The sequence below is a fragment of the Trachypithecus francoisi genome, unplaced genomic scaffold (genome assembly GCF_009764315.1).
Source record: "Trachypithecus francoisi isolate TF-2019V2 unplaced genomic scaffold, Tfra_2.0 Lachesis_group6, whole genome shotgun sequence".
In the NCBI taxonomy this organism is placed as follows: domain Eukaryota; kingdom Metazoa; phylum Chordata; class Mammalia; order Primates; family Cercopithecidae; genus Trachypithecus; species Trachypithecus francoisi.
The window spans coordinates 44,891,459-44,916,767 of record NW_022681471.1 but is presented as its reverse complement, the minus strand read 5'-3'; the positions used below and the strand labels follow the sequence as shown (position 1 = coordinate 44,916,767).

Sequence of the window (25,309 nt, the reverse complement as noted above, 5' to 3'; positions counted from 1 at the left end):
CCTCCATACACATACACCTTAAAAAAAGAGAAGAGAGTCGGGCGTGGTGGCTCACGTCTGTAATCCCAGCATTTTTGGAGGCCAAGGTGGGCAGATCACTTGAGGTCAGGAATTCAAGATCAGCCTGGCCAACATGGTGAAACCCCGTCTCTACTAAAAATACAAAAATTAACTGGGTAGGCTGGTGCACACCTGTAGTCTCAGCTACTCAGGAGGCTGAGGCAGGAGAATCGCTTGAACCGAGAGGCGGAGGTTGCAGTGAGCTGAGATTGCACCATTGCACTCCAGCCTGGGCGACAGAGTGAGACTCAAAAAAAAAAAAAAAAAAGAGAGAGAGAGAGAAGAGGTAAATGACACAGCAACAGAAAAGGAATAGGGAGGAATAGGGACCACGAGAAAGCATGTGAGGCAGGGGAAAAATGTAGAAAGGGAGGGTGAAGGTATTGGGGTCAGAGAAAGCCTGCCTTTTCGTATGTGAGGACACCCTTGACATTGGGCAGCCCCCATGTATTGCGCCCCCAGGGCTGGCATTTCTCTTGCTTAGAGTCTGGAGAGAGTGCTAACTGCTCCCAGGCTCAAGTCCCATGTGGCTGCTGGAGTGAGGACAAGCTCAGCTAAATGGCCTCAGCTGCAATGACTGTAGGCAGGTTGGCCAGATGAGGGGATAGAGAGAGACCTCTCTTTGCCAGCCCCTCTTTAGGACAATTAACAAAAAATTTCCTAGCTGTTGAATCTAAAATAGTTGTGATTAGCATGCTGTTTTGCATGTGATTTGCATGGTAATTTGCCATCAAACTGCCAGATCCTTGCTCCACCTCTTTTGTTTCTGTTTTGGATTCCAGCCTTTCATCCCCTTCTTATAGCTTGCCCCTCTTTGTCCCCTCCCCTCCACTCTTCCCGCCCTCAGCCCTGCATTCTCACCAGGCCTGACTGCTTTTCTCCAGCTGGAAATACTGCTGGCTAACCTTGGCTTCTATGCACTTCCTATACAGTCAGCCCTCTGTATCTGAGGGTTCTGCATCCACTGATTCAACCAACTACAGATCAAAAATATTTGACAAAAAGAAATATGTCTATGCTGAACATGTACAGATTTTTCTTGTCATTATTCCCTAAACAGCACAGTATAACAACTACTTACATAGCATTTACATTGTGTTAGGTATTATAAGTAATCTAGAGAGGCTTTAAAATACATGGAAAGAGGGCTGGGTGCGGTGGCTGAAGCCTATAATCCCAGTACTTTGGGAGGCCGAGACGGGTGGATCACGAGGTCAGGAGATCGAGACCATCCTGGCGAACACGGTGAAACCCCATCTCTACTAAAAAATACAAAAAAACTAGCCGGGCGAGGTGGCGGGCGCCTGTAGTCCCAGCTACTCGGGAGGCTGAGCCAGGAGAATGGCGTGAACCTGGGAGGCGGAGCTTGCAGTGAGCTGAGATCCGGCCACTACACTCCAGCCTGGGCGACAGAGCGAGACTCCGTCTCAAAAAATTAAAAAAAAAAAAAAAAAATACATGGAAAGATGTACATAGGTTACATGCAAATACTATGCCATTTCATATCAGGGACTTGAGTATCTGCAAGTTTTGGAGTCTTCAGGAGTCCTAGAGCCAATCGCCCATGAATACGAAGGGACAACCATGTAGAGCTGGAAAAGAACTTGATTTCAGTAAGCGTAACAAGCCCTATCCCTGTTCCTCCAGGTCTGATTGTGCTGGCCACAATCACTCCTGAATCATCACTGGACTCGGGTCATGAAACCAACTCTTCAGAGCTCACAGACATGTCAGAGATGATGTCGGCCATGAAGCAGCACCAGAACACCACCTCTTCCTGGCCCAGCACCTCAACAAGGACAGCCTCCTTGCCCGCAAGGACCTGCCCTCCGGATCCAGAGCTGTGCAGCCCAGGCTGTTCTTACGGCCCCTTACTCTCTCGGGCGCCCGGATCCCAACCCATCTCTCCAACCCATTGCCACAGGCCAGAGTAGTGGCCCCGCTGGCGCTCGGAGGAAGCTGCCCCAGTCAGAGGGCCAGGTACAAGGAGAACGAACATACTCCTTGGCAGTACACCCAGCACTGTCCCCACAGCTTAGTGAACAGAAGAATCTGAGCCTGCTGTCCCCAGTTCCTGAGGACAGAGGGCCTGGCCACACTAGGGCAGGCCTAGAAATGTCACTGAGGGCAGCCACGTCATCCCTCAGTGAAGAGCAGGTCTCTGAGCTGAGGGACAACCTACCCAAGGAGGTCAGGTTGAGCCCCAAGCTTATCCTGGACCCAAAGGGCAGTGTGACCCCAGCCATCATCTCAGCTGCCCTACAGCAAGTAGTTCACAGTAAGAGTCTAGTCACTCCTGGTGGGGCTTTGGGGAACCCCCCCAGCAGGGGTGAGAGAAGGCTGGAGGCCAGCATGGGGAGGCCAGAGGTAGCATGATGAGCAGCAGTGCAAATAAGAATCTAAAGTTCAAAATTAGCCCCAGTGCTCCAGAGACCTCACGGAATTCTCAGCATCAGCTGGGCGCAGAGGTCTCTTCCAGCCCCAGAGCACCCACAGGCAGCTGGGCTGACAGCCTGCACCTCTCCCAACAGGAGGACAGGCTGCCTGTTCAAAATTTCCCTCCCAAAAGCTATCTTCTGCGAACAAGCCGAGAGTCAGTGGGCAAGCAGGCTACAGGGGAGGTGGCAGGCAAAGGCGGGCCAGAGGGTGGTAAGCCCACCCTGCAGAAGCAGGGCACCATCTCCAGCCAAGGAGAGAAGGCGCAGCTGGAGAGCACACCCAAAAGAAGCAAGCTCGAAGAGACCAGCCTGGTTCCCCGAGCTACCTACCCCATGGCTCTGCAGAGCCCCAGCTGCCAGTCAAGAAGCCACAGCCCCAGCTGCCAGCCCCATGGCCACAGCCCCAGCAGCCAGTCTCAAGGCCAGAGCCCCAGTTGCCAACCTCGAGGCCAGAGCCCACTGAGGTCTCAGGCTGCCAGCCGGCAGGTGAGCACCATGCCCTCTAGGAAGCTTGAAACAACTCTCAATGGAGCCCACTCGACCTCTGAAGGCCCTGCAAAACCCAAGTCATCCCGAGGTCCTTTCCGGCTACGCAATTTATTCTCTGCCACTTCCCAACCCGCCAGAAGAAGGAGACAGTGAGCGGCAGGCCCAACTGCAGAAGGTAAAGCAGTATGAGCTGGAGTTTCTTGAGGAACTTCTAAAGCCACCAAGCCAGGGGGAGCTGCCAGGCACCGAGTACCTGCAACCTCCAGCACCCGGCCGCTGCAGCTGCCAGCTTCGCAGCAGCCCCGTGCAACAGGGGCCTGGCATGTCCCGCGAGCAGAGGCGCAGCTGCGACTGCAAGCGCATCTGCCGGGGGGGCCGGCCGCAAGCCACCCAGACACCAGTGCCCAGCCTCCGGGGGAGGGAAAGGGACAGGGTCCTCCCTAGCCAGAGGCAGCCAGAGGCTGGCCCAGGCGTGAGCCTCAGCAGCCCCATTAATATCCGGCGCATTCGTTCTACCAGCCTGGAATCCCGAGAGTGCCGATCGGACCCTGAGAGTGGTGTTTCGTGCCTGACCACGTGTGCCTCAGGGGGCGAGTGTCTGGGAGCTCCCAACTACAGGAAACTGATGCGCCGCTACAGTATCAGTGAACTGGACCAAGGTGACAGGGCCTCGCTGACCTCGGATGTCTACCCACATCCACCCCTGGGCATGCTGCCCAGGGAGGCCAAGGAGTTAGAGGCAAGCCTCCCCATAGCCTTGGGTCCCAAAAGCAGGTCTCTGGAGTCACCGACGCTGGGAGACCCCTCCTACGTCCAGGTTGCCCCAGAGACCAAAGGCCCCAGACAGATGGCCGTGTTCTCACTGCCCGCAGAGGTGTACCGGAAGCCTGCCGAGCTGGACGAGGACAGTGAGAGCAGCAGTGCTGCTCCATCCGCTACTGCTTCTACTACCGCAAGTGTGACATGGCAGATGAGCCAGTGATGGCAAGGATGAGCTCTCTTACTCTATCCCCATGAAGATTCTGCCTGGCATGAAGCTGGACGAGCAGGTGGTGCCTGTGGTGAGCAGGACCCTGCAGGTGCTGGATGCTGCTACCTGCAGCAGCAGCAGCCCTGAGGCCTCCCGCACTCAGGAGATTGACCTCCGTGTGTCCACCTTCGAGGGGAGCCTGGCCAAGATCAATGCCCTGCGGGCCCATGCCTATGGCCTCCCTGATGGCTTCCTGGCTGCCCGGCTGGACACCAACGAACTGCTGACAGTCCTGCGGCAGTGTGTGGCCAGCCCCGAGGCCCGTGCCCCCAAGCCCTATGTCTCTCAGATCTCCGAGTATAAGCTCGAGCTAGCTCTCAAGTTCAAGGAGCTCCGGGCCTCCTGCCGCCGTGTGGCCAATGTGGACAAGAGCCCGACTCACATGCTGGCAGCAATCACGGGCAGCTTCCAGGTGCTGAGCAGCCTCATTGAGACCTTCGTGCGGCTGGTGTTCATTGTGCGCTCCGAGGCCCAGCGCCAAGAGCTGCTGGCCAAGGTAGAAGAGGTGGTGAGGAACTACACCTTCCTGCTGCGTGCAGCTGAGGAGTCCACAGCCCGTAACCTTAACCAACAGCAGCAGCAGCAACAACAGCAACAACAACAACAGCAGCAGCAGCAGCAGCAACAGCAGCAGCAGCAGCAGCAGCAGCAGGTGGCAGCAGCTGCAGGGGCAGCCACAGAGCACCCACCAGGCTCCCCAACTTCGGCGACTGTTATGAGCACATTCACCCACTCCTTAAAAACCCTTATTAAGTAGGGCATCTGCCCACACCTGTCCCCCTTCCCCAACCATGGCCCCAAGTTTGAGCTTTGTGGTCCTTGCATCTTGTGGTGAGTGTGTGTGTATCTGCTGGGCCAGTCAGGGTCCAAGAGCCCATCAGTCTCCAGGGAGTGGAAACTCTCTCGATTAAGGCTCTCTCTTAAGGGCTGCAGACTTAGCTGCCGCCCTGGGTGTCCTCACCCCTTCCCTGGCCTCTGGGCCTCACTGTGAGGATAAAGGCCCCTCGTCACTCTGCTCACAGCAGGGCTGTATTTTATCTCTTCTCTCGGGCTGAGAGGTGACATCAGGCTCACTTCCTGCTCAATCCGTGTTGGGCGCTGGGGGAGCCAGGGCCTGAAGGAAGCGGACCCTCAGGCCTTGAGCTCCTCATGGCATTGGCTCCCCTGCTGGGAGCAATGGCAGTAGCAGCAGGCCACATTGCCGTGCCGAGGGGAGAGTGCGCTCAGTCCAGATGTGCCCAACCACCTTGGGCTCACACTCACTTGGCAGGTGCCACCCTGAGGGCCTGTGCCTGGGTGAGATGTCTGCAGAAAACAGCCACACTAGGCTCTTTGCAGCTGCCCAACAGGCCCAGCCTTGGGAGCCCCACCCAGGTCCAGTAGCTCCACACCAGCCATCCCCAAAGTGCCCTGCCTCTCACTGATGGGCAGGGCAGCTCAGTCCACTAGGGAGCAAGCATCTGGGATCACCCCACTCGTTTTGGGTAAGGTACCTGGTGAAAACGTCTGCCTGGGGAGACCCAGTGCAGGCCTAGGAGCCCGCCCAGCCCAGCGCAGGGGCTGTTGCTGCAGGCGTGAGGCTCCTCTCTCAACATCTCTCTACAGACAGACTGTCCTTAGGAGTTTGACTTAGCTGTGGATCGGGGAGGGGGTGGGGGGAGGGGGGAAAGGGGTAGGGGTGGGGGGTGTTGATGACTATATCTTAAACTTTTGGAAGCTAGCGTGATATGTTAATCCTGAGTATATGCTTTTGGCTGTGTATTGACCCTGTGGATTTGTCTCTCTAAGAAAAGAAGCTGAGCGCCTTACCCGGTGCAGTCCTGCACCTCTTTCTCCCTCTCTGGAGCCATCTGGAAGGGAATTCACACTGTTTAACATCACCTTGACACACACCTCCTATTGCCACCACCGCTGCCGCTGCCACCACCACCGCCACCACCGCTGCCAACCCTCCCCCTGCCCCCACCCCCACCCCACAACCTTCCTGGGAGTGAAGACACGGAGTCCCTACCAACTGTCCCACTGTAGGGAACAAAGAAAGCCAATGTTTCTTCTGTGTAGATTGCTTCTTGTTCATGTCTCCATATCTCCCCATTTCCCACACCCTTGTGCCCTGTGTCTGCCTCTGTTTCATCACTGTGTCAGAGGTCCATGTGAAATCTTTCATTCTGATGTGAGTTTATAAAGATGTACACTGTGCTTAACCCCTGCCCATCCTTGGTAGCCTCTAGTACAATAAAGTCTCCTGAGTGGTGAGTTCTCCCAGCAAGGAGGAGGGGAGTTTCTTCTGCAGAATCCCGCCCTCCCTTCCTTGCTTCTCCTCCCCCAGTACCAAGTTGTTGAATGGGCCAGAGATGCAGCCAGTGGGGAATCCTTTTCCCCTCAGCCACTGCAAGCTGGAGTGCTGACATGGTCTTCTTTTTCTCCCAACTTCGCCACTCAGCCCCTGCCTGTCATTCCACTGCCATCCTTCACCTCTCCCTCAGCCTCATGGAGAGGAAACATTTTCTAATGTCTGTATATAGTATATATACTACATAAAATATATAAATTATATATATATACTAATTTATGTCTTGTTTTTCAAACAAGAATGATTAAATCTATTCATCTTACTATCCCAATAAGTCTTTGCGGTGCCTCTTTGTGGGTGTCCTTGTGTCCTTGAATTGTTGGTTGGTGGTGGCCCTTTGTGTGCTCCTCCTGGACCCTTGCTCTTATGTACGGGGCACTGGTGGGTGATGACAGCTAAGGACCCTGTTCCTCCCACCTCCGCAACACGCAGGGGATCCCCTTTGTTCCTCTTTGAAGCCTCCTGTTTCTCATGGGAGTTGGAAATTGTCTACCTCTTTCTCTTGACCACGGGGCTTCTGGCTCACCTGGCCACCATGGCTGTGACCTCAGAGCTGAAGGATTGTAGGTGGTGTGGGGGGGGCATATGGAAAAACACAGTGTGCTCTGTGCCTAGTGTATCAGATGGCCTGGAAATTAGGATTTTAGGCCACTCCTCAGACTGGGGTTGGGAAATGGGGCCTCTCCCTCTGAACTGTGCCTTCTTGCTCTCAGAGTGCAGCCTGACTGCCTCGCAGTTTAGTCTATGGAATCCCTTGCAACAGCAGCTGGCCATGTGGTGGGGTGGGAAGGAGGGATTGTTTCCATAGTATGGAAGCATTAGGACCCTAATCAGAGCTAACCCTTCGGGCTCTTCAGAGTTACCCAAGGGTGAGAAATTATTTTGTTTCTCCTGTTTCCTAATTTTCTTCCGGTACTTACAGGTCTTCACTAGCCTATGAGGCATCTTTGTCCAAATTAGAAAAAGGTTCTTCCTGCTGCCCATGCCCCCATCATGACACCCTCTGTGTGATGGGCACATGGCTTGGTAATTTCAGCCCTGTCCAGCCCCACTTGCTTCATTGGCTAGGTATACAAGCTACACAATCGTGTACAGTGATCCTACTTAGTCACTTCCAAAGATTGATAACAGACTTTTTTTTTTTTTTTGAGACAGAGAGTCTCACTCTGTTACCCAGGCTGGAGTCCAATGGTGTCATCTCAGCTCACTGTAACCTCCACCTCCTGGGTTCAAGTGATTCTCCTGCTTCAGCCTCCAAGTAGCTGGGATTACAGGTGCCCACCACTACACCCAGCTAATTTTTTTTTCAAAGACGGCGTTTCACCATGTTGGTCAGGCTGGTCTCGAACTCCTGACCTCAGGTGATCCACCCGCCTTGTTCTCCCAAACTGTTGGGATTACAGGCGTGAGCCACCACACTTGGCCTACAGACTCCTTTTTTCCATGTCTGCAAAGGTTATGGCTAAAGAGGTTTGGAAGCAAAGCATTGAAGAGGAGCCAGGGGCAACATAGTCAGGCTGGGCTTCTCTGCATGTTCCCCAACACCAAGCCAAAGCTCCTCTTTAAACATGGGAGGGAACCACCGGCGGCAGCCCTTGGACTAGAGGCAGAGCTCTTCCGGGTGCTGCCTGCCAGGCATACTGTCCCACAACACTAAGGTTGAGATTCAGTGCGAGTCAATGCCACGATAAAGTGAAGCCCACTGCCACTCAAAATGACCCAACTGGACAATCCAAAAACTTGGGAGCCCTAAGGCCCTGCGCTAACTACACTGGTAGCTCCTGAAGGTCAGAAAACATTCTTATTTAGTTTTACACCCTGGGTACCCACCCACACAGTACCTGGCACATAGTAGGTATTCACATATTTGTAGAATGAATGAGTGTTGAATGAGATGACTGTCATGAGAGAGCCATCCCAGACTTGTGTGCGAGTAAAAAGGGCTCTGTCTCCTCTGGGAGACAGAGCTTGCTGCCAAAGAGGCAGGGGAGGCTCAACTGCCAGCATTGGGAGGGGGCATACATTTATGTCTCAGGATCAAATTCCTGCAAACAGCCAGTAGGATGAGGGTAATAACCACATCCAGTTCCAGGGTAATAGCCACATCCCATTCCTCATCCTGCAGCCTGGAAGCCAGACTGTGGGTGTACATCTGGAGCGAGGAGGAAGTCCTCCACCTAGTCGGAGGAAATGACCTCTGAGGATTCAGTCCTGGTCCCTGGAGAAATGTCCTGGACACCAGGTGGGTTTCTTGGGTTCAATGTCCTTACCGGCTGGAAGCCACTGTAAAGTGGAAATGATGAAGACTGCCTTCTTGCAGGTACAGAACTGCTTGTTTCACATGAGCGTTTCTAGTGACTCCCACAAAGGCCCACACATCCACGCACCAAGTCATTGGTTGATGCCACACCCCAGCATAACAGGGACATGCTCTGGTGTCCATGTGATGTTTTCAGCTGCAGGTTTACCTGCACATAGGAATGAGGTAGGTTACCTACCACTTAGCAATGAGCTCAGGTTTAGCTTTTCCTGCTCTCCTGTCTGTGATGTCTTTCCCTCTGGGTATTGATTCCTCATTCTCATTTTCAAGGTTTTGGCTAAAAGGAGTATGCAACTGTACTTTGTTGGGAGTCTTCCACAACACAGAAAAATTGAACTTTGCCCTTAAATAGGCAAAAACAACTGTGTATGAACACTTGCCATATGCCAGATACCCTGCTAAGTACTTTACACGCATGATCTCATTTAATCTTCACAATAATCCTTTGAGAGAGGTACTAATATCATTTCCATTTATCGGAGGAGGAATTGAAGCCTAGACAAGTCACTAGCCCAAGGTCACACAGCTGGTAAGTGGTAAGCCTATCAGTTTTCAAACCCAGCCCATCATGCTTTCAACTACTACCCTACAGTACTTAGCCTGACCCCACCTTTCTGTGGACCCAGGATCATTCTCTGCAGCATCTGGAAGTGCAGGGAGGAACCCACCTTTGTGGGGTTTTTGTTGTTATTGTTAAACAGGTTCTCACTCTGTCACCCAGGCTGCAGTGCAGTGGCATAATCACAGCTCACTGCAGCCTGGACCTCCTGAGCTCGGGTGATCCTCCCACCTCAACCTCCCAAGTAGCTGGGACTACAGGTGCCCACTACCACATCCAGCTGATTTTTATTTTTATTTATTTATTTTTTTGTAGAGACAGGGTTTTGCCATGTTGCCCAGGCTGGTCTCAAACTCCTGGGCTCAAGTGATCTGCCCGCCTCAGCCTCCCAAAATGCTGGGATTATAGGCATGAGCCACCACGCCCGGATTCAACCTTACCTGCCAATCACTTCTCCCGGAAACAGAGGCATGGATGCAGCCACACTCATCAGAAGATGACCTGTAATTGCTGCTCAGGGTCCAGGCAGCCTGTGTGTAACAGGTGGCCTGTAACTTTGGAGTGTGAGTGCAAGTCCACCTGTCCCCTAACCTATCTTTGCTGCTCTGCCCTTGCGTCACATGTCTCTTTGAGGGAGCCAGGGATGAAAGAGTATATGTGCATGGAAATTTGTGGGTTGAGCGTTATGTCCAAAAAGCAGCCTTCAAAATATGCATGTGGCTCCCAGGTGGTCCCCTCATCCTCTACCATCTGCCCATTGTTATGGGACTCCCTGTGCTCCTCCACCTGGGGTCTGAGCCCCCCAGAGTATGTGGCAATGTTCTGGCAGATACAAAAAGCCACAATTACAATGTGGCCCATAAACCTGACACATTTGAATTTTTCTCCAAGATTTTGGGGGAAAATATCATTCTGACGACACATTATTATTATTTATTTACTTTGAGACAGAGTTTCACTCTTGTTGCCCAGGCTGGAGTGCAATGGTGTGATCTCGGCTCACTGCAACCTCCGCCTCCCAGGTTCAAGCAATTCTCCTGCCTCAGCCTCCCGAGTAGCTGAGATTACAGGCGTGCATCACCACGCCCAGCTAATTTTGTATTTTCAGTAGAGACGGGCTTTCTCCATGTTGGTCAGGCTGGTCTCGGACTCCCGACCTCAGGTGATCTGCCCACCTCGGCCTCCCAAAGTGCTGGGATTACCAACATAAGCCACCACACCCAGCCCACATTAAATATTTTTATCTAAAAGTATCATGTGAGGAATGTAAACACGAATGCCTTTTAAAGATACATATCATTTCAAAGACACTTGAGTCTTGTGTCTGATACTGTCAGTGACATTCCCATAGCCATCTACCTAGCGTCCAAGTTCAGTCTCTTCAACTAATAGACATGCTTGGATGGAAGTATGACACACTTAGGGCCCATCAGATGAGCCAGCTGGTTGCATAAGCCTCAAGGGGAGGATAGCTGGGACCCATCTATTTCCATGGATCTGGGCACAGGGTGGGGGTCAAGTGCTTGTTCAGGGATATGAGACCTGGAATGGCCAGGTAGGGTGGCTCACGCCTGTTTTCCCAACACTTTGGGAGGTAAGACAGGAGGATCGCTTGAGCTGAGGAGTTGGAGACCTGAGCAACATAGCAAGACCCCATCTCTTTAGAGAAAATTAGCCAGACATGGTAGTATATGCCTGTTGTCTAGCTACTCAAGAGACTCAGGTGGCAGGATCCTCCGAGCCCAGGAAGTCACACTGCCACTGCACCCAGCCTAGGTGATAGAGCAAGATCCTGTATCTAAAAGAAAAAAGGAGAAAGACTTGGAGTGACAGGGTGTCAGAAAGGACACCAAGAGGAGATGGGGCAGCATTATCAAAGGCTCCCTCCCCTTCCCTGCCCCTGCCCCCCAGCTGTTGCCTATTATACACTTAGCAGCAGGTCACCCCAAGCCAGACTGAGGGGAACCAGCCGGAGATTTCTGCATCTGCAACGAGCAAGCAAAGTAGGGAAGCTGTGTGGGCTAGGCTGAGCAGCTCACCCTAGAATCAGGGCTCACTTCTATTTTTCAGCCCAGCCACTGACTTGCCATATGATGGGCTATACGTCATTTTACATCTTTGGGCCTCTCCTCTAAAATGAAGATGACTGAGTCTTCAGCCTCCCTCTATGGCTGTGAGGATTAATGAGGTGATGCTGAAAACGCAGCTGTAAAAATCTTGAGTCTTAGCTGTACAAGCTTAACAAGTGCAAATCGAACTGCCCCATTTGCAGCTGGTCCACAGAAACTAATTAAGCTTGCACCAAGGGCCTGGAACTAGAAACTTGGCCAGCAGAGCTTTGGGGGACTGTTTTCTCAAAATATCTATTGCTCTCAGGCAAAACCGTTTTCAGTCAGTTTCCCTCAAAAAAGACATGCAAGACTTCTTTTCCTCTGGGCCTTTTTTTTCGAAATTGCGAAGCCAGCTCACTTCCTCAATGGAGAATCCCTGTCCTCAGTGGACATAGTCTGGTGAACACAAAGCTCATCTTGGCCTTTGGCCAATACCCCTCACATGTTTCTCTGACATCTTCCTGCTCTTCCTCCATCCTCATCCTCCTTGCTAAAAGCAGCTGTAATTAAAGGAAGCTTGAATTTGTAATTTTTCCTCAACATTTAGGCTTAATAGGAAAGGGTTTTTGTTTTGTTTTTTTTGTTTTGTTTTGTTTTTGTTTTAAAGAGAATAAACATGCCAGGCACAGTAGCTCACACCTATAATCCCAGCACTTTGGGAGGCCAAGGCTGATGGATCATCTGAGGTCAGGAGTTCGAGAGCAGCCTGGACAACATGGCAAAACCCCGTCTCTGCTAAAAAGACAAAAATCAGCATGCCTGCAATCCCAGCTACTCAGGAGGCTGAGGCAGGAGAATCGCTTGAACCTGGGCAGCAGAGGTTGCAGTGAGCCGAGATGGCGCCACTGCACTCCAGCCTGGGTGATAAAGTGAGATTCTGTCTCAAAAACAAAAACAAACAAACAAAACAACAACAAAAACCCACCTTTTTCTCTTCCTCTCCCCAAGCAAAAACTGGTATCATAGACGTGTTACATGTTGTACATCAGATCTCTAGACTTCATCCTACATACTACAGCCTACGTATTTACTACTTTGTATCTTTTGAACTGCATCTCCCCATTTTCTCTGCCAGGGCAATATAATGAACTTCAGCCATCTGATTAACTGAATAAAGCACTTTGTGCTGGGCATAAGGGCTTCCTACAATGTCAGATATATAAATATCCAATGCAGAATGCAATGAATCTGATTTTCTTTGAGGCGGAGTCTGGCTCTGTCGCCCAGGCTGGAGTGCAAGGGCACTATCTCAGCTCACTGCAACCTCCGCCTCCCAGGTGCAAGTGATTCTCCTGCCTTAGTCTTCCAAGCACCTGGGACTACAGGTGTGTACCACCACACCCAGCTAATTTTTGTATTAAAAGAAAAAATTTTTTGAGACGGAGTTTCACTCTTTTCACCCAGGCTGGAGTGCAGTTCCTTCTCTCAATGGCATGATCTCTGCTCATTGCAACCTCCGCCTCCTGGGTTCAAGCGACTCTCCTGTCTTAGCCTCCCAAGTAGCTGGGATTACAGGAGTCCACCACCATGCACAGCTAACTTTTGTAGTTTTAGTAGAGATGGGATTTCACCATGTTGGCCAGGCTGGTCTCGAACCCCTGACTTCAGGTGATCTGCCCGTCTCAGCCTTCCAAAGTGATGGGATTACAGGCATGAGCCACCACGCCCGGCCATGATTTTTTTAATTGATATGCATGCTGTGTTACCTAGGTAATGTGGCTGTCAGAAATCCCTTCTCTCAATTATGTGATTATAACAGTGGGGAGTGCCCAAGCCACTGAGGTAACATCTGTTCTCTCTGCCTTCTCTAGAGCCCTAATCACTCAATCCCTCAGCCTGCTCCCTTATAAACCAAGGATCCCAACTGCCCCTCCCTGATTCACTCATATAAATTTGAGAATAAATCTGCAGTATGGGCAAGCCATTTGCAGTTTCTTGGAAGTAAATGCAATTCCTGCGTCCTAGTTTGACTTATAGCCAAAAAAGCCTATATGGCCTTGGTCACCAAGGACAGAATTGGTAGTAAAGCAAGGCAGCAAAGAAGCATCCCTGCCCCTTTCCTAACCTGGCACACCAGGAATGTACAATGCCTCCAGGGACCTGAAAAGACTCAAGGAACCAAAAAGAAACTGGACAGATTTTCCCTGCTGAACAATGAAAGAGACTTTTATTTGATTTGCAGTTCCTGCGGCCCTGAGCCCATATTAGCTTGGCTCTGTAACAAAGTTGCAAGCGAAAGCCCTACACCATGAGCCAGAAGACTTTGATTCCATTTGTAGCTCTTCCAAAAACTAGCTGTGTGACCTTGGGCATTCACTTCCCCTCTCTGGCTATCAATTTCTTACATATAAAATGAATGGGTTGAACTAAAGGGTCTATTAGCTTTTAAAAAGCACGTTTTCTCATCATACTTTCACTTAAGCATTTTTAAACAAAGGCAAGTACTTCCAGCATCACCCAATGTTCCCCAAGTCAGTAATTAAACTGGGAGAACTCCCTAGTTCATAAAACTTAAGCACCAGAACAAACTACAAAGCTCACTTGGCCCTGCTGTTTTCGTCTAATCACCTTCTGTCAAGAAGGACTGAAACCTCCCATATTTTAAATCCGTACATGATTCTAGCTCCCCGTCATACTGACCTTGTACAATAACATCTACATTCACAAGAAACCAACTCGCCGGCACCCTAGAAGAGTGAGACACATTTAAAGGTTTCAGCCAAATCCTATCTAAGGTAAAACAAGCCAGGTTCACTTTATGAGATGAATCTTCCAGAACAGGACTCATTTTAAGATAGACTTATATTAATAAAACCATGATTTACATGTATAAGTCCTCTGCTCTTTCAGAAGACTCCTATGTTGAAGTCTTTGGAGAGGCCATTAATAGTCACCTCCTGGCAGGGCATGGTTGCTCATGCCTGTAATCCCAGCACTTTGGGAGGCTGAAGGGGGCTGATCACTTGAGGTCAGGAGTTCGAGATCAGCCTGGCCAACCCCGTCACCCCTGGTGAAACCCCATCTCTACTAAAACAAAAATACAAAAATTAGCCAGGTATGGTGGCACGCGCCTGTAGTCCCAGCTACTCAGGAGGTTGATGCATGAGAATCACTTGAACCTGGGAGGCAGAGGTTGCAGTGAGCCGAGATTGTGCCACTGCACTCCAGCCTGGGCGACAGAGCCAGACTCTGTCTCAAATAAATACATAAATAAATAAAGTCACCTCCTGAGATATCTGTCAGTGTCAATCCAGATTTTCAATTCAAATCCTTAAGTGTTTAAAATGCATTCTCTCTGAGGCTGATCTACGCTAGAGACTGTAAGAGTTATATAGCCTCTGCCCTCAGACAGCCTGCATTCTTGCTGAAGACTCAGAGAATGTAAGGTTGGGAGTCTGTCAGGAGATCGAGACCATTCTGGCTAACATGGTGAAATCCCGTCTCTACTAAAAATACAAAAAATTAGCCAGGTGTGGTGACATGTGACTGTGGTCTCACCTACTCGGGAGGCTGAGGCAGGAGAATCACTTGAACCCAGGAGGCGGAGGTTGCAGTGAGCCGAGATCCCGCCATTGCACTCCAGCCTGGGTGACAGAGCATGACTCTGTCTCAAAAAAAAAAAAAAGATTGGGAGTCTGTGCCCCAATAGAAGGGCCAACTCCTGAGAGGTGGTGAGGCCAGCATGGGCAGTCTCTACATCTGTGATAGACTTTGTGGTGGCCTTTGAAAGCTCTCTGGCATGCTTACAAAAGTGAAACACCCACCTGCCACCAGTTGGCATTGAATTGGGGGTTGGCTGACAAGGCCAAGGAGGGAATATGAACAATGAGAGTAGGTCACACTAGCTTCGAGAGGGAAACATTGGAGCAGACATAGGAGATAGAAAAGAGAAAATACCCTGAAAGAAATGCTAATACCCAGGAGTGGGCCAGGTTGCTTGAAGATGAAAAGGAAGCCCAGCTAGTCAAATCTTCCACTGGGCTGCAAGAAGCCCACTGTGCTGGGGATCAAAGTGGCAGGCTCAGAAAAGGATGATTTGGTCCTTCAGGGAGGAGAGGAGGGGGCTTCTTTCTCTCTGACTGCTGTTAAAGTTAGTGCTCGGACAAATCTGTTTGTAAAGCTTCTTAGAGTAAGGGTCATATTTTATTCATTTCTGTAATCTGGAAACAGCGCTGTACAGTACTTTGTCCACAGTTGCTGCCCAACAAATGCCTGCAAAAGGCCGGGCACAGTGGCTCACACCTGTAATCCCAGCACTTTGGGAGGCCGAGGTGGGTGGATCACCTGAGGTCGGGAGTTCGAGACCAGCCTGACCAACAAGGTGAAGCCCCGTCTCTACTAAAAATACAAAATTAGCCAGGCGTGGTGGCACATGCCTGTAATCTCAGCTACTTGGGAGGCTGAAGCAGGAGAATTGCTTGAACCCGGAGGCAGAGGTTGCAGTGAGGCGAGACCGTGCCATTGCATTCCAGCCTGGGCAACAAGAGCGAGCGAAAATCCACCTCAAAAAAAAAAAAAAAAAAAAAAAAGAGAGAGAGAGAAGGAGAACCAGTACAAGACATATATTAAGAAATTTATTGTAGGATTTGGCTTACGTCATTGTGGGGGCTGGCTAGGCTACTCTGAAATCCGTGTGGCGGCCATCAGGAGGGGCAGGCTAGAATTCTGGGCAGTAGCTGAAGCTGTAGTCCACACATGGAATTTCTTTTTCCTTACAGAAACCTCAGCTCCACTCTTAAGGCTTTTTAATTGATTGGATCAGGCTCACCCAGACTAACTAGGAAAATCTCCGTACTTAAAGTCGACCCATTATGAATGCTAATCACATTTACAAAATACCTTTACAGCAACACCTAAATCAGTAGTGTTTGATTCATAACTGGGACCACAGTCTACTCAAGTTGACACATAAAATTCACCATCAGCTGGTGCAACAGCACATGACTGTAGTCCCAGTTACTTGGGAGGTTAAAGCAGGAGGATCACTTGAGCCTAGGAGTTTGAGACCAGCCTGGGCAACATAGCAAGACCCTGTCTTTAAAATATATATATCTGACCATCACAGGCTTCTAGCTGCCTTTCTTACCTGAGCTCTGAACACACCCTTCCTCGCCTCACCCCACACATACATTCACCTGCCCATGGCCTTTGTTAAAGCTCTTCTCCCCGCTCTGTATCCTCAGGTTAATATCTTTGGTCTTACCTCACCCATTTTCTGCAAGACCCTTCCCAGATTCTTTCAATATGATCATGTTTCTCATGCCCCCATTATTAACCTTATTTCTGTAAGTATCTGTCTTGTCTGCTCCACTCAAGGGAAAGGATAGTGTACTGTTAATTCTCTGTAGGCACACCCTCCAGAGGCCCTGGTATATAGGTACTCAGCACATTTCTTTTGAATGACAATATATCACATTTACAGAACTCGCCATGATTTACATATAATTCTGCCAGTTTTTAAAAATCTCTTATGAACTTAATGCCTACCTGACACATACATTGTCCCTATTCTGATGGTCTAATTTGTCCATGTTCATCCATCCCTAAAAGTTTGAGGAGATTTTTTTTCTTTCTTTCTTTCTTTCTTTTTTTTTGAGACGGAGTCTCACTCTGTGGCCCAGCCTGGAGTGCAGTAGTGTGATCTCGGCTCACTGCAAGCTCCACCTCCCAGGTTCATGCCACTCTCGTAACTCAGTCTCCCAAGTCGCTAGGACTATAGGCGCCCACCACCACGCCTGGCTAATTTTTTTTTTTTTTTTTTTGTATTTTTAGTAGAGACGGGGTTTCACCATGTTAGCCAGGATGGTCTCAATCTCCTGACCTTGTCAGGAGATCGCCTGGCCTCCCAAAGTGCTTTGTGATTACAGGCATGCACCACTAAACCCAGCTAATTTTGTATTTATTTATTTTTTTTTTAGTAGAGACGGGGGGGGGGGTTTCACCATGTTGGCCAGGCTGGTCTCGAACTCCTAACCTCAGGTGATCCACCTGCCTTGGCCTCCCAAAGTGCTGGGATTACAGGCATGAGCCACCATGCCTGGCTGAGGACATTTTTTTTTCTAAAGTATTTTAATTCAAATCTCCTCAAAGAGATTTAAATTAAATCTCTTACCGTGCGAGGTGGCCCAGCACTTTGGGAGGCTGAGGCGGGTGGATCACTTGAGGTCAGGAGTTCAAGACCAGCCTGATCAACGTAGTGAAACCCCGTCTCTACGAAAACTACAAAAAATTAGCTGGGCATGGTGATGGGTGCCTGTAATTTCAGCTACTCAGGAGACTGAGGAAGGAGAATCGCTTGAACCTGGGAGGCGGACTGAGGTTGCAGTGAGCCGAGATCGCACCACTACCCTCCAGCCTGGGTGACAAGAGCCAAACTCCATCTCAAAAATAAAAATAAGTAAATAAATAATCTCTCAAAGAGTAATCCCTTGCCCACATACCCTGATTGTGCTTATCTTTCTAGAGAGAAATAAGGAGCAAAGATAACATTCTTTCCACACGTTTACATTCTACAGATAGCCAATCAGATCACAGCACTTAGTTTTTGCCCTAACGGAATGTTTAGTTCCCCACCCGCCCCATCACTCAGTCTTGTTCTGTCACCCAGTGGTGCAATCTCAGCTCACTGGGACATTTGCCTCCCAGATTCCAGCAATTTTCCTGCCTCAGCCTCCCGAATAGCTAGGATTACAGGTGCGTGCCACCACGCCCAGCTAATTTTTGTATTTTTTGTAGAGACAGGGTTTCACCATGTTGGCCAGGCTGTTCTCGAACTTCTGACCTTGTGATCCGCCCACCTTGGCCTCCCAAAGTGCTGGCATTACAGGAGTGAGCCACTGCATCTGGCCTGTGTTTAGTTTTAAACTAATGAGTCCAAGCTTCTATGATAATTTACAGGCATACCTTGAAAATATTGTGGACTCAGTTTCAGACCACCACAGTAAATCAAACATTGCAATAAAGCAAATCACATGAATTTTTTTATTTCCCAGTGCATAGAGAAATTACGTTTACACTACACTGTAGTCTGTTAAGTGTGCAATAGCATTATGTCTAAAATAACAAGTACGTGCCTATATTAGGCTGTTTTTTGTGTGTGTATACTATAAAGAAATACCCGAGTCTGGGTAATTTATAAAGAAAAAGAGGTTTAATTGGCTCACAGCTCTGCAGGCTTTATAGGAAATGTGGTGCTGGCATCTGCTCCTGGTGAGGACCTCAGGAAGCTTCCAATCATGGCAGAAGGTGACAGGGAGCCAGCATGTCACATGGCAAGAGCGGAAGCAAGGGAACAAAGGGGAAAAGTGCCACACTCTAAAACAACCAGATCTCCCATGAACTCAGAATAAAGAACTCAATCACTATTGAAGTACAGCACTAAGCCATTCACGAGGGATCCACCTCCATGACCCAAACATCTCTCACCAGAACTGTTTCCAACTGGGGATTACATTTTAACTTGTCATTTTGAGGAAACATATATCCAAACCATATCAATACCTGAATTAAAAAATACTTTATGGTAGGCTGGGCACGGTGGCTTATGCCTGTAATCCTAGCATTTTGTGAAGCCGAGGTGGGCAGATCACTTGAGGCCAGGAATTGAGACCAGCCTGGTCAACATGGCAAAACCCTGTCTCTACTAAAAATACAAAAATTAGCCAATAGTGGTGGTGCACGCCTGTAATCCCAGCTACTCAAGTGGCTGAGGCATGACAATTGCTTGAACCCAGGAGGCGGAAGTTGCAGTGAGCCAAGATCATGCCACTGCACTACAGCCTGGGTGACAGAGCGAGACTCTGTCTCAAAAAAAAAAAAAAAAAAAGAAAAACAAAACCAAAAACAAACAAAAAACTTCATTGCTAAAAAATGCTAATGATCATCTAAGCCTTTAGCAAGTAGTAATCTTTTTTGCTGGTGGAGGATCTTGCCTCAACATTGAGGGCTGCTGACTGATTAGGGTGGCAGTTGCTAAAGGGTGGATTGGCTATAAAAATTTTCTTAAAAAGACAACAATGAAATTTGCCACACTGATTGACTTCCTTTCACAGAAGATTTATCTGTAGCATAAAATGCCGTTTGATAACATTTTAGCCACAGCAGAACTTCTTTCAAAGTTGGATGCAATCCTCTCAAACCCTGCCACTGTTTATGTAATGTTCTAAATCTTTTGTTGTCATTTCAACAATGCCCACAGCATCTTCACCAGAAATAGATTCCATTTCAAGAAACCACTTTGTTTGCTCATCCGTAAGCAAAGGAAAAAAAGAGAGAGAGAGATGACTGCTCATCCATTCAAATTTTATCATGAGATTGCAGCAATTTAGTCATATCTTCAGTTTCCACTTCTAATTCTAGTTCTCTTGCTATTTCCACCACATCTGCAGTTACTTCCTCCACTAAAGTCTTGAACTCCTTAAAGCCATCTGGGAGAGCTGGAATCAACTTCCTCCAAACTCCTGTTAATATTTTGGCCTCCTCTCATGAATCATGAATGTTAATGGTATCTAAAATGGTGAATCTGGTGTCCCTCTATGAACTGAAACTTTCTATGGGCTTAATCCAGCAGCAGCAAGTACCCTGGAAAAAGGAGGAGGTGACAACAAGAAAAAAACTCATAACATGGAAGGCTTATGAATATTTTGATCCAGTTGCCATGTGGGAAAGCCCAAGCTAGTCATGTAGAGAGAGAGACAGAGAGGTCCCAGCCTCCCAGCCAACCCTACTAAGACCCTAGATTTGTGAATGAAGCTATCCTGGATAGTCCAGCCCCAGTCACCATCTGATTATAACCAACCCCAGCTACATAATTTGTGGAGCCCAGTGCAAAACAGAAATGCAAGATCCATTGTTCAAAAGTTATTTAGAATTTTAAGATGGCAACAGCAGAGCATTAAACTAACTGCAAGGTCCCTCTGAGTGTGGGGCTCTCCGCAACTACATAGGTTGCATGCTTGTGAAGCTGACCTTGACTGCAACCTTATAGGATATACCAACTGACACCATATGAAGCATAAGAACATTCCAGCTGAGCCCTGCCCAAATTCCTGACTGCAGAATTGTGAATAAATACAATAGTTGTTGTTTTAATCACAAAAAATAAAATGAAATAAAATGGTGAATCCTTTCCAGAAGATTTGCAATTTACTTAGCTCAGATTCATCAGAGGAATCACTATCTATGGCAGCCTTACAAAACATATTTCTTAAAAAATAAGATTTGAAAGTCAAAATGACTCCTTGATCCATAAGCTTCAGAATGGTTGTTGTGTTGGCAAGCATGAAAATAGTTTTAATCTCCTTGTACATCTCCATCAGAGCTCTTGGCTGACCAGGTGCATTGACAATGAACAGTAATATTTTGAAAGGAATCTCTCTTTTTTTAGCTGTAGGTCTCAACAATGGGCTTAAAATATTCAGTAAACCATGCTATAAACAGATGTACTATCATCCAGGTTTTGTTGTTCCATTTATAGAGCACAGGCAGAGTAGAATGTAGCCTAATTATTTAGGGCCTTAGAATTTTCAGAATGATACATGAGCATTGACTGATGCAGTCAATGGCTGCATTAGCTTCTAACAAGAGAGTCAATTTGTCCTTCGGAGCTTTGAAGCCAGGTATTGACCTCTCTAGTTGTGAAAGTCTTAGATGGCATTTTCTTTGAATAGAAGGCTTTTACCATCTACACTGAAAATCTGTTGTTTAGTATAGTCATCTTTATCAATAATCTTAGCTAGATGTTCTGGGTAACTTGCTGCAGCTCCTACATCAGCACTTGCTGCTTCACCTTGCACGTTTATGTTATGGAGATGGCTTCTTTCCTTAAACCTCATAAACCAACCTCTGCTAACTTCATACTTTTCTTCTGCAGCTTCTTCATGTCTCCCAGCCTTCACAGAAATGAAGGGAGTTAGGGCCTTGCTCTGGGTTAGGCTTTGCCGTAAGAGAATTTTGTGGCTGGGTTGATCTATTCAGACCACTCAAACTTTCTCCACATTGTCAGTAGAGCTGTTTTGCTTTCTTATCATTCATGTGTTCACTGGAGTAGCACTATTCATTTCCTTCAAGAACTTTTCCTTTGCATTCACAACTTGGTTAACTAGCACAAGAGACCTAGCTGTCAGCCTGTCTCAGCTTTTGACATGTCTTCCTCACTCAGTTTAATCATTTTTAGCTTTTGATTTAAAGTGAGAGACGTGCAACACTTCCTTTTACTTGAACACTTAGAGGGCACAGCAGGGTTATTAATTAGCCTACTTTCAATAGTGTTGTCCCTCGGAGAATAAGGAGGTATGAGGAGAGAAAGGGAAATGGAGGAATGGCTGGTCAGTGGAACAGTCAGAACATAGAACACACACAACATTTATCAATTAAGTTTCCTGTCTTACATAGGCATGGTTCATGGCATCCCAAAACGATCACAATAGTAGCATCAAAGACCACTGATCATAGATCACCATAACAGATATAAAATAATAATAATAATAAAGCTTGAAATATTGCAAAAATTACCAAAATGTGACAAAGAATCACAAAATGAGCACATGCTCTTGGAAAAATGGCATCAATAGACTTGCTCAATAGAGGGTTGCCATAAACCTTCAAGTTGTAAAAAATGCAGTATCTGCAAAGCACAATAAAGTAAAGTGCAATAAGTGAGGAATACTTGTGTCTGGAGAGAGGATCTATAGTGGTCATAAAATTCTCAAAGGGGTCCATAATCTCTAAAAGGTTGAGATTCACAATGTCTTTACCATTCCTCTTCTTAAACCCTACAGCTACTGGCATAGTTAATGACATTACTAACTTGCTCTCCCAATCTGGTTTGCCTGCCTCTAATCCCTTCCCTATTCTTCACCCTACACAGAAAAGTTTACCTAAAGCACAGTTATGATCGTGTCATGCTCTTACTGCAGAACAGTCAATGGCTTCCTATTGCCTGCTGAATGAAGTCCCAATATGGTACTTGATATTCCAGAAAAACTAACCTATTTTCTGTTCTTCAAAATCTCTCTCTGCTTCGTCATCTTTTCTTCCTGCCTGGAAGATCCACCTTCTCCCAATCATTGCCTGTCAAAACCCTACTCATCAATCAAAGCCTAATTCATGTGCTCTACCTCCAAAAATATTTCCCAGGATACTCCACGCAGAGGTGATATCTTCTACCTCTGGACCTGCACAGCATTTTGTTTGGGACTTATGGGAGACTTCTAGTTGCATAGCCAAAATTCACTTTCTCTTCTTTCTGGGAACGGGGCCACCTAACAAAACATTTCCTAGTCTTTCTTGCAGTTAGGTGCAAATTGTGACTGAGCTCTTGCCAAAGGGATGTGACAGAAAGTGGGATGGACAAATTTCATCTCACTTACTTAAAAGGAAATCCCTTGCCTAGACCTCTTCTCTGAGCTAGAATGTGGATGTGTCCATGACCTAGCATGGAGCAGAATCATCCCACTGGCTTAGACCAGCCACCTGTTATGCAAGAGAGGAATAATTTGTCTTACTAAAGCCGCTACATTTTAGAGTCTCCTTGTTACAGCAGCCTCCACGTTATCCAAGCACAGGCTTCTCTATGGTAGTATATTACACTGTCTGTGCTTTGTAATTGTTTGTATAAATGTCTTATCAACTTTCTTTGGAAGTTAACTCCTAATCGGTCTTCCTGCTTCCTATCTTGCCTCCTACACTCTGTTCTCAGTAGCTGGGGTGATCTTTTTAAAAGGGAAGTTAGATCATGTCACTCTTTGCTAAAAATTCTTATTCAGTAAAAGCAAAAACCCCTAAAATAACCTATAAGGTTCTGCATGATCAGCACTCTCCCCACAATCACTTTTTTTTTTTTTAGAGACAGGGTCTCTCTCTGTCGCCTAGGCTGGAAGGCAGTGGCGCAATCTCGGCTTACTGCAATCTCTGCCTCCCAGGCTCAAGTGATCCTCTCACCTCATCCTCCCCAGAAGCTGGGACTACAGGTGCTTGCCACCATGCCCAGCTAATTTTTGTATTTTTTGTAGAGACAAGGTTTTGCCATGTTGCCCAGACTGGTCTGCAAATCCTTAGCTCAAGCGATCTGCCTGCCTCGGCCTCCCAAAGTACTGGGTTTACAGGCATGAGCCATCGCGCCCACCTGAGTCCCCCAGTCACTGTTTTGTTTTGTTTAGACAGAATCTCACTCTGTCTCCCAGGCTGGAGTGCAGTGGTGTGATCGCCACTCACTACAGCAACCTCCGCCTCCCAAGTTCAAGTGATTCTCTTGCCTCAGTGGGACTACAGGTGCCCACGACCACGCCTGGCTAATTTTTGTATTTTTTGTAGAGACGAGGTTTCGCCACATTGCCCAGGCCGGTCTTGAACTCCTGAGCTCAAGTGATCCGCCCGCCTCGGCGCCCTCAGGTGCTGGGATTACAGGCGTGAGCCACCTTGCCCGGCCGGCCTCCAATCACTCTTATCTCATTGACCTCACTTTCCTCCTTTTATAGATACATTCCCTTCCACCACACAACACTCGCCCCGCATTGGTATTTCTCAAACAAGCGAGATACATCTGCCTTAGGGTATTTGCCCTTGGTGTTCTCTTTGCTTATCGAGACATCAGCATGGCTCATTTTTTGTTTTTTTTTTTCTTCCTTCAGGTCTTTGCCCAAATGTTACCTTCCCAGACAGGTCTTCTCTGACCACTCTACTTAAAATTGTACTCCTCTCCTCTACACTCTGGCACATTATCGCACCTTCCTTGCCTGATTTTTTTTCCACAGCACTTATTGCCATTTGACATACTATGTATTTTGCTTATTTACATGTTTATTGCTTAAGAACGTAAACTCCATGAGAGCAGGGTATTTTTAATTGTTTACTACTGTATTCTTGTGCTAATAAACAGGGCCTAGCACATAAAGAATGTTCACTAAATGTTTATTGAATGAACGAATCCCTTGGGGCAAATACTTTGTAGTCCCCTCAATGCCTAGCACACTGCCTTGTATGCAATAGAACACTCAGTAAATATTTGATGAATGGCCTATGATGGAAGACTACTAATATTCTACCTTGCAGTTTACTTCATTCTCTGAGTATTCCCACACACATGGGCTTACATTAAATTTCTGAGCTTGTAAACGTGCAGCAAAAGGTCAGAAGAAGTCCTCCATGGACACTGCTGAAAATGGCGGTAAGACAAAGATAGGATGCTGCTTTGAGTATTTTCTGCCTTTGCCACTTAGATAAATCCCTCTCCCACCTCCATCTCAGTTTTATCATATGTAAAACGACTATATGATCTCTGAGGTCCCTTCTATTTTTACATTTGGTAGTTTTGAGCACAATGGTCACTTTTGATTCCAGAATTGTATGATTTTTATCTTCTCCTAACCCATGCTTGAAATATGCTTAATGGAAACGTGGTGCAAGAATAAAGGCTCACTTAGGTCCAATTAACAAATATCACTACAAAAATAATAAAACATGGTGTAAAAGGCCACATTAGCAACATGTAGATGATGACATTGAGGCTTACATGAGGCAGACAGGACTAAAACCCAGGTTTTTTTCAATCCCTTCAGGGCTCTTTATCTGAAGTCCCATAGAACACTGTACTTTCTTTCCTTTCCAAGGGCTATAAAAGTTAGATCTTTATTGTCCAGATAGTTTGGAAAATTCATCCTCCTTCACTTGTCTCAACATACTTGGTTCCAGCACTAGAAACAAAACAACTTTCTCTTGCAGTGTCTCTTGAATGATTCAGGTGGCATGCCTTCAGTCACTTCCCCCTGGAAACTGTCTTGCAGGCAAAGGCGACACTGCAATTACAATGGGCAAGCAAACTCTTTGCATGCACGTCTGTGATGTAAAAATGTTTTAATTCAGCCCCAACCTTATAAAGAGATAAAAAATGTGTTCAGAAACATGCAAACTCGTGGCTGTCATCCTGATAAACAGATTTTCTTAAAGGAAAC

General features: G+C 47.6%; 1 protein-coding gene across 1 annotated transcript in view; it reads left to right on the top strand.

The window, feature by feature from the left end:
- Window positions 1–6,641, top strand: part of FRMPD3 (FERM and PDZ domain containing 3) — a 73,887-nt gene extending 67,246 nt beyond the window's left edge. The window contains 8 exon segments of the mRNA XM_033201371.1: window positions 1,637–1,830; window positions 1,833–1,886; window positions 1,889–2,425; window positions 2,428–3,105; window positions 3,108–3,134; window positions 3,137–3,904; window positions 3,907–3,957; window positions 3,960–6,641. Of these exon segments, the coding sequence (XP_033057262.1) occupies window positions 1,637–1,830; window positions 1,833–1,886; window positions 1,889–2,425; window positions 2,428–3,105; window positions 3,108–3,134; window positions 3,137–3,904; window positions 3,907–3,957; window positions 3,960–4,774 (3,124 nt within the window). The 3' untranslated portion in view covers window positions 4,775–6,641.
- The last annotated feature ends 18,668 nt before the right edge of the window (window positions 6,642–25,309 follow it).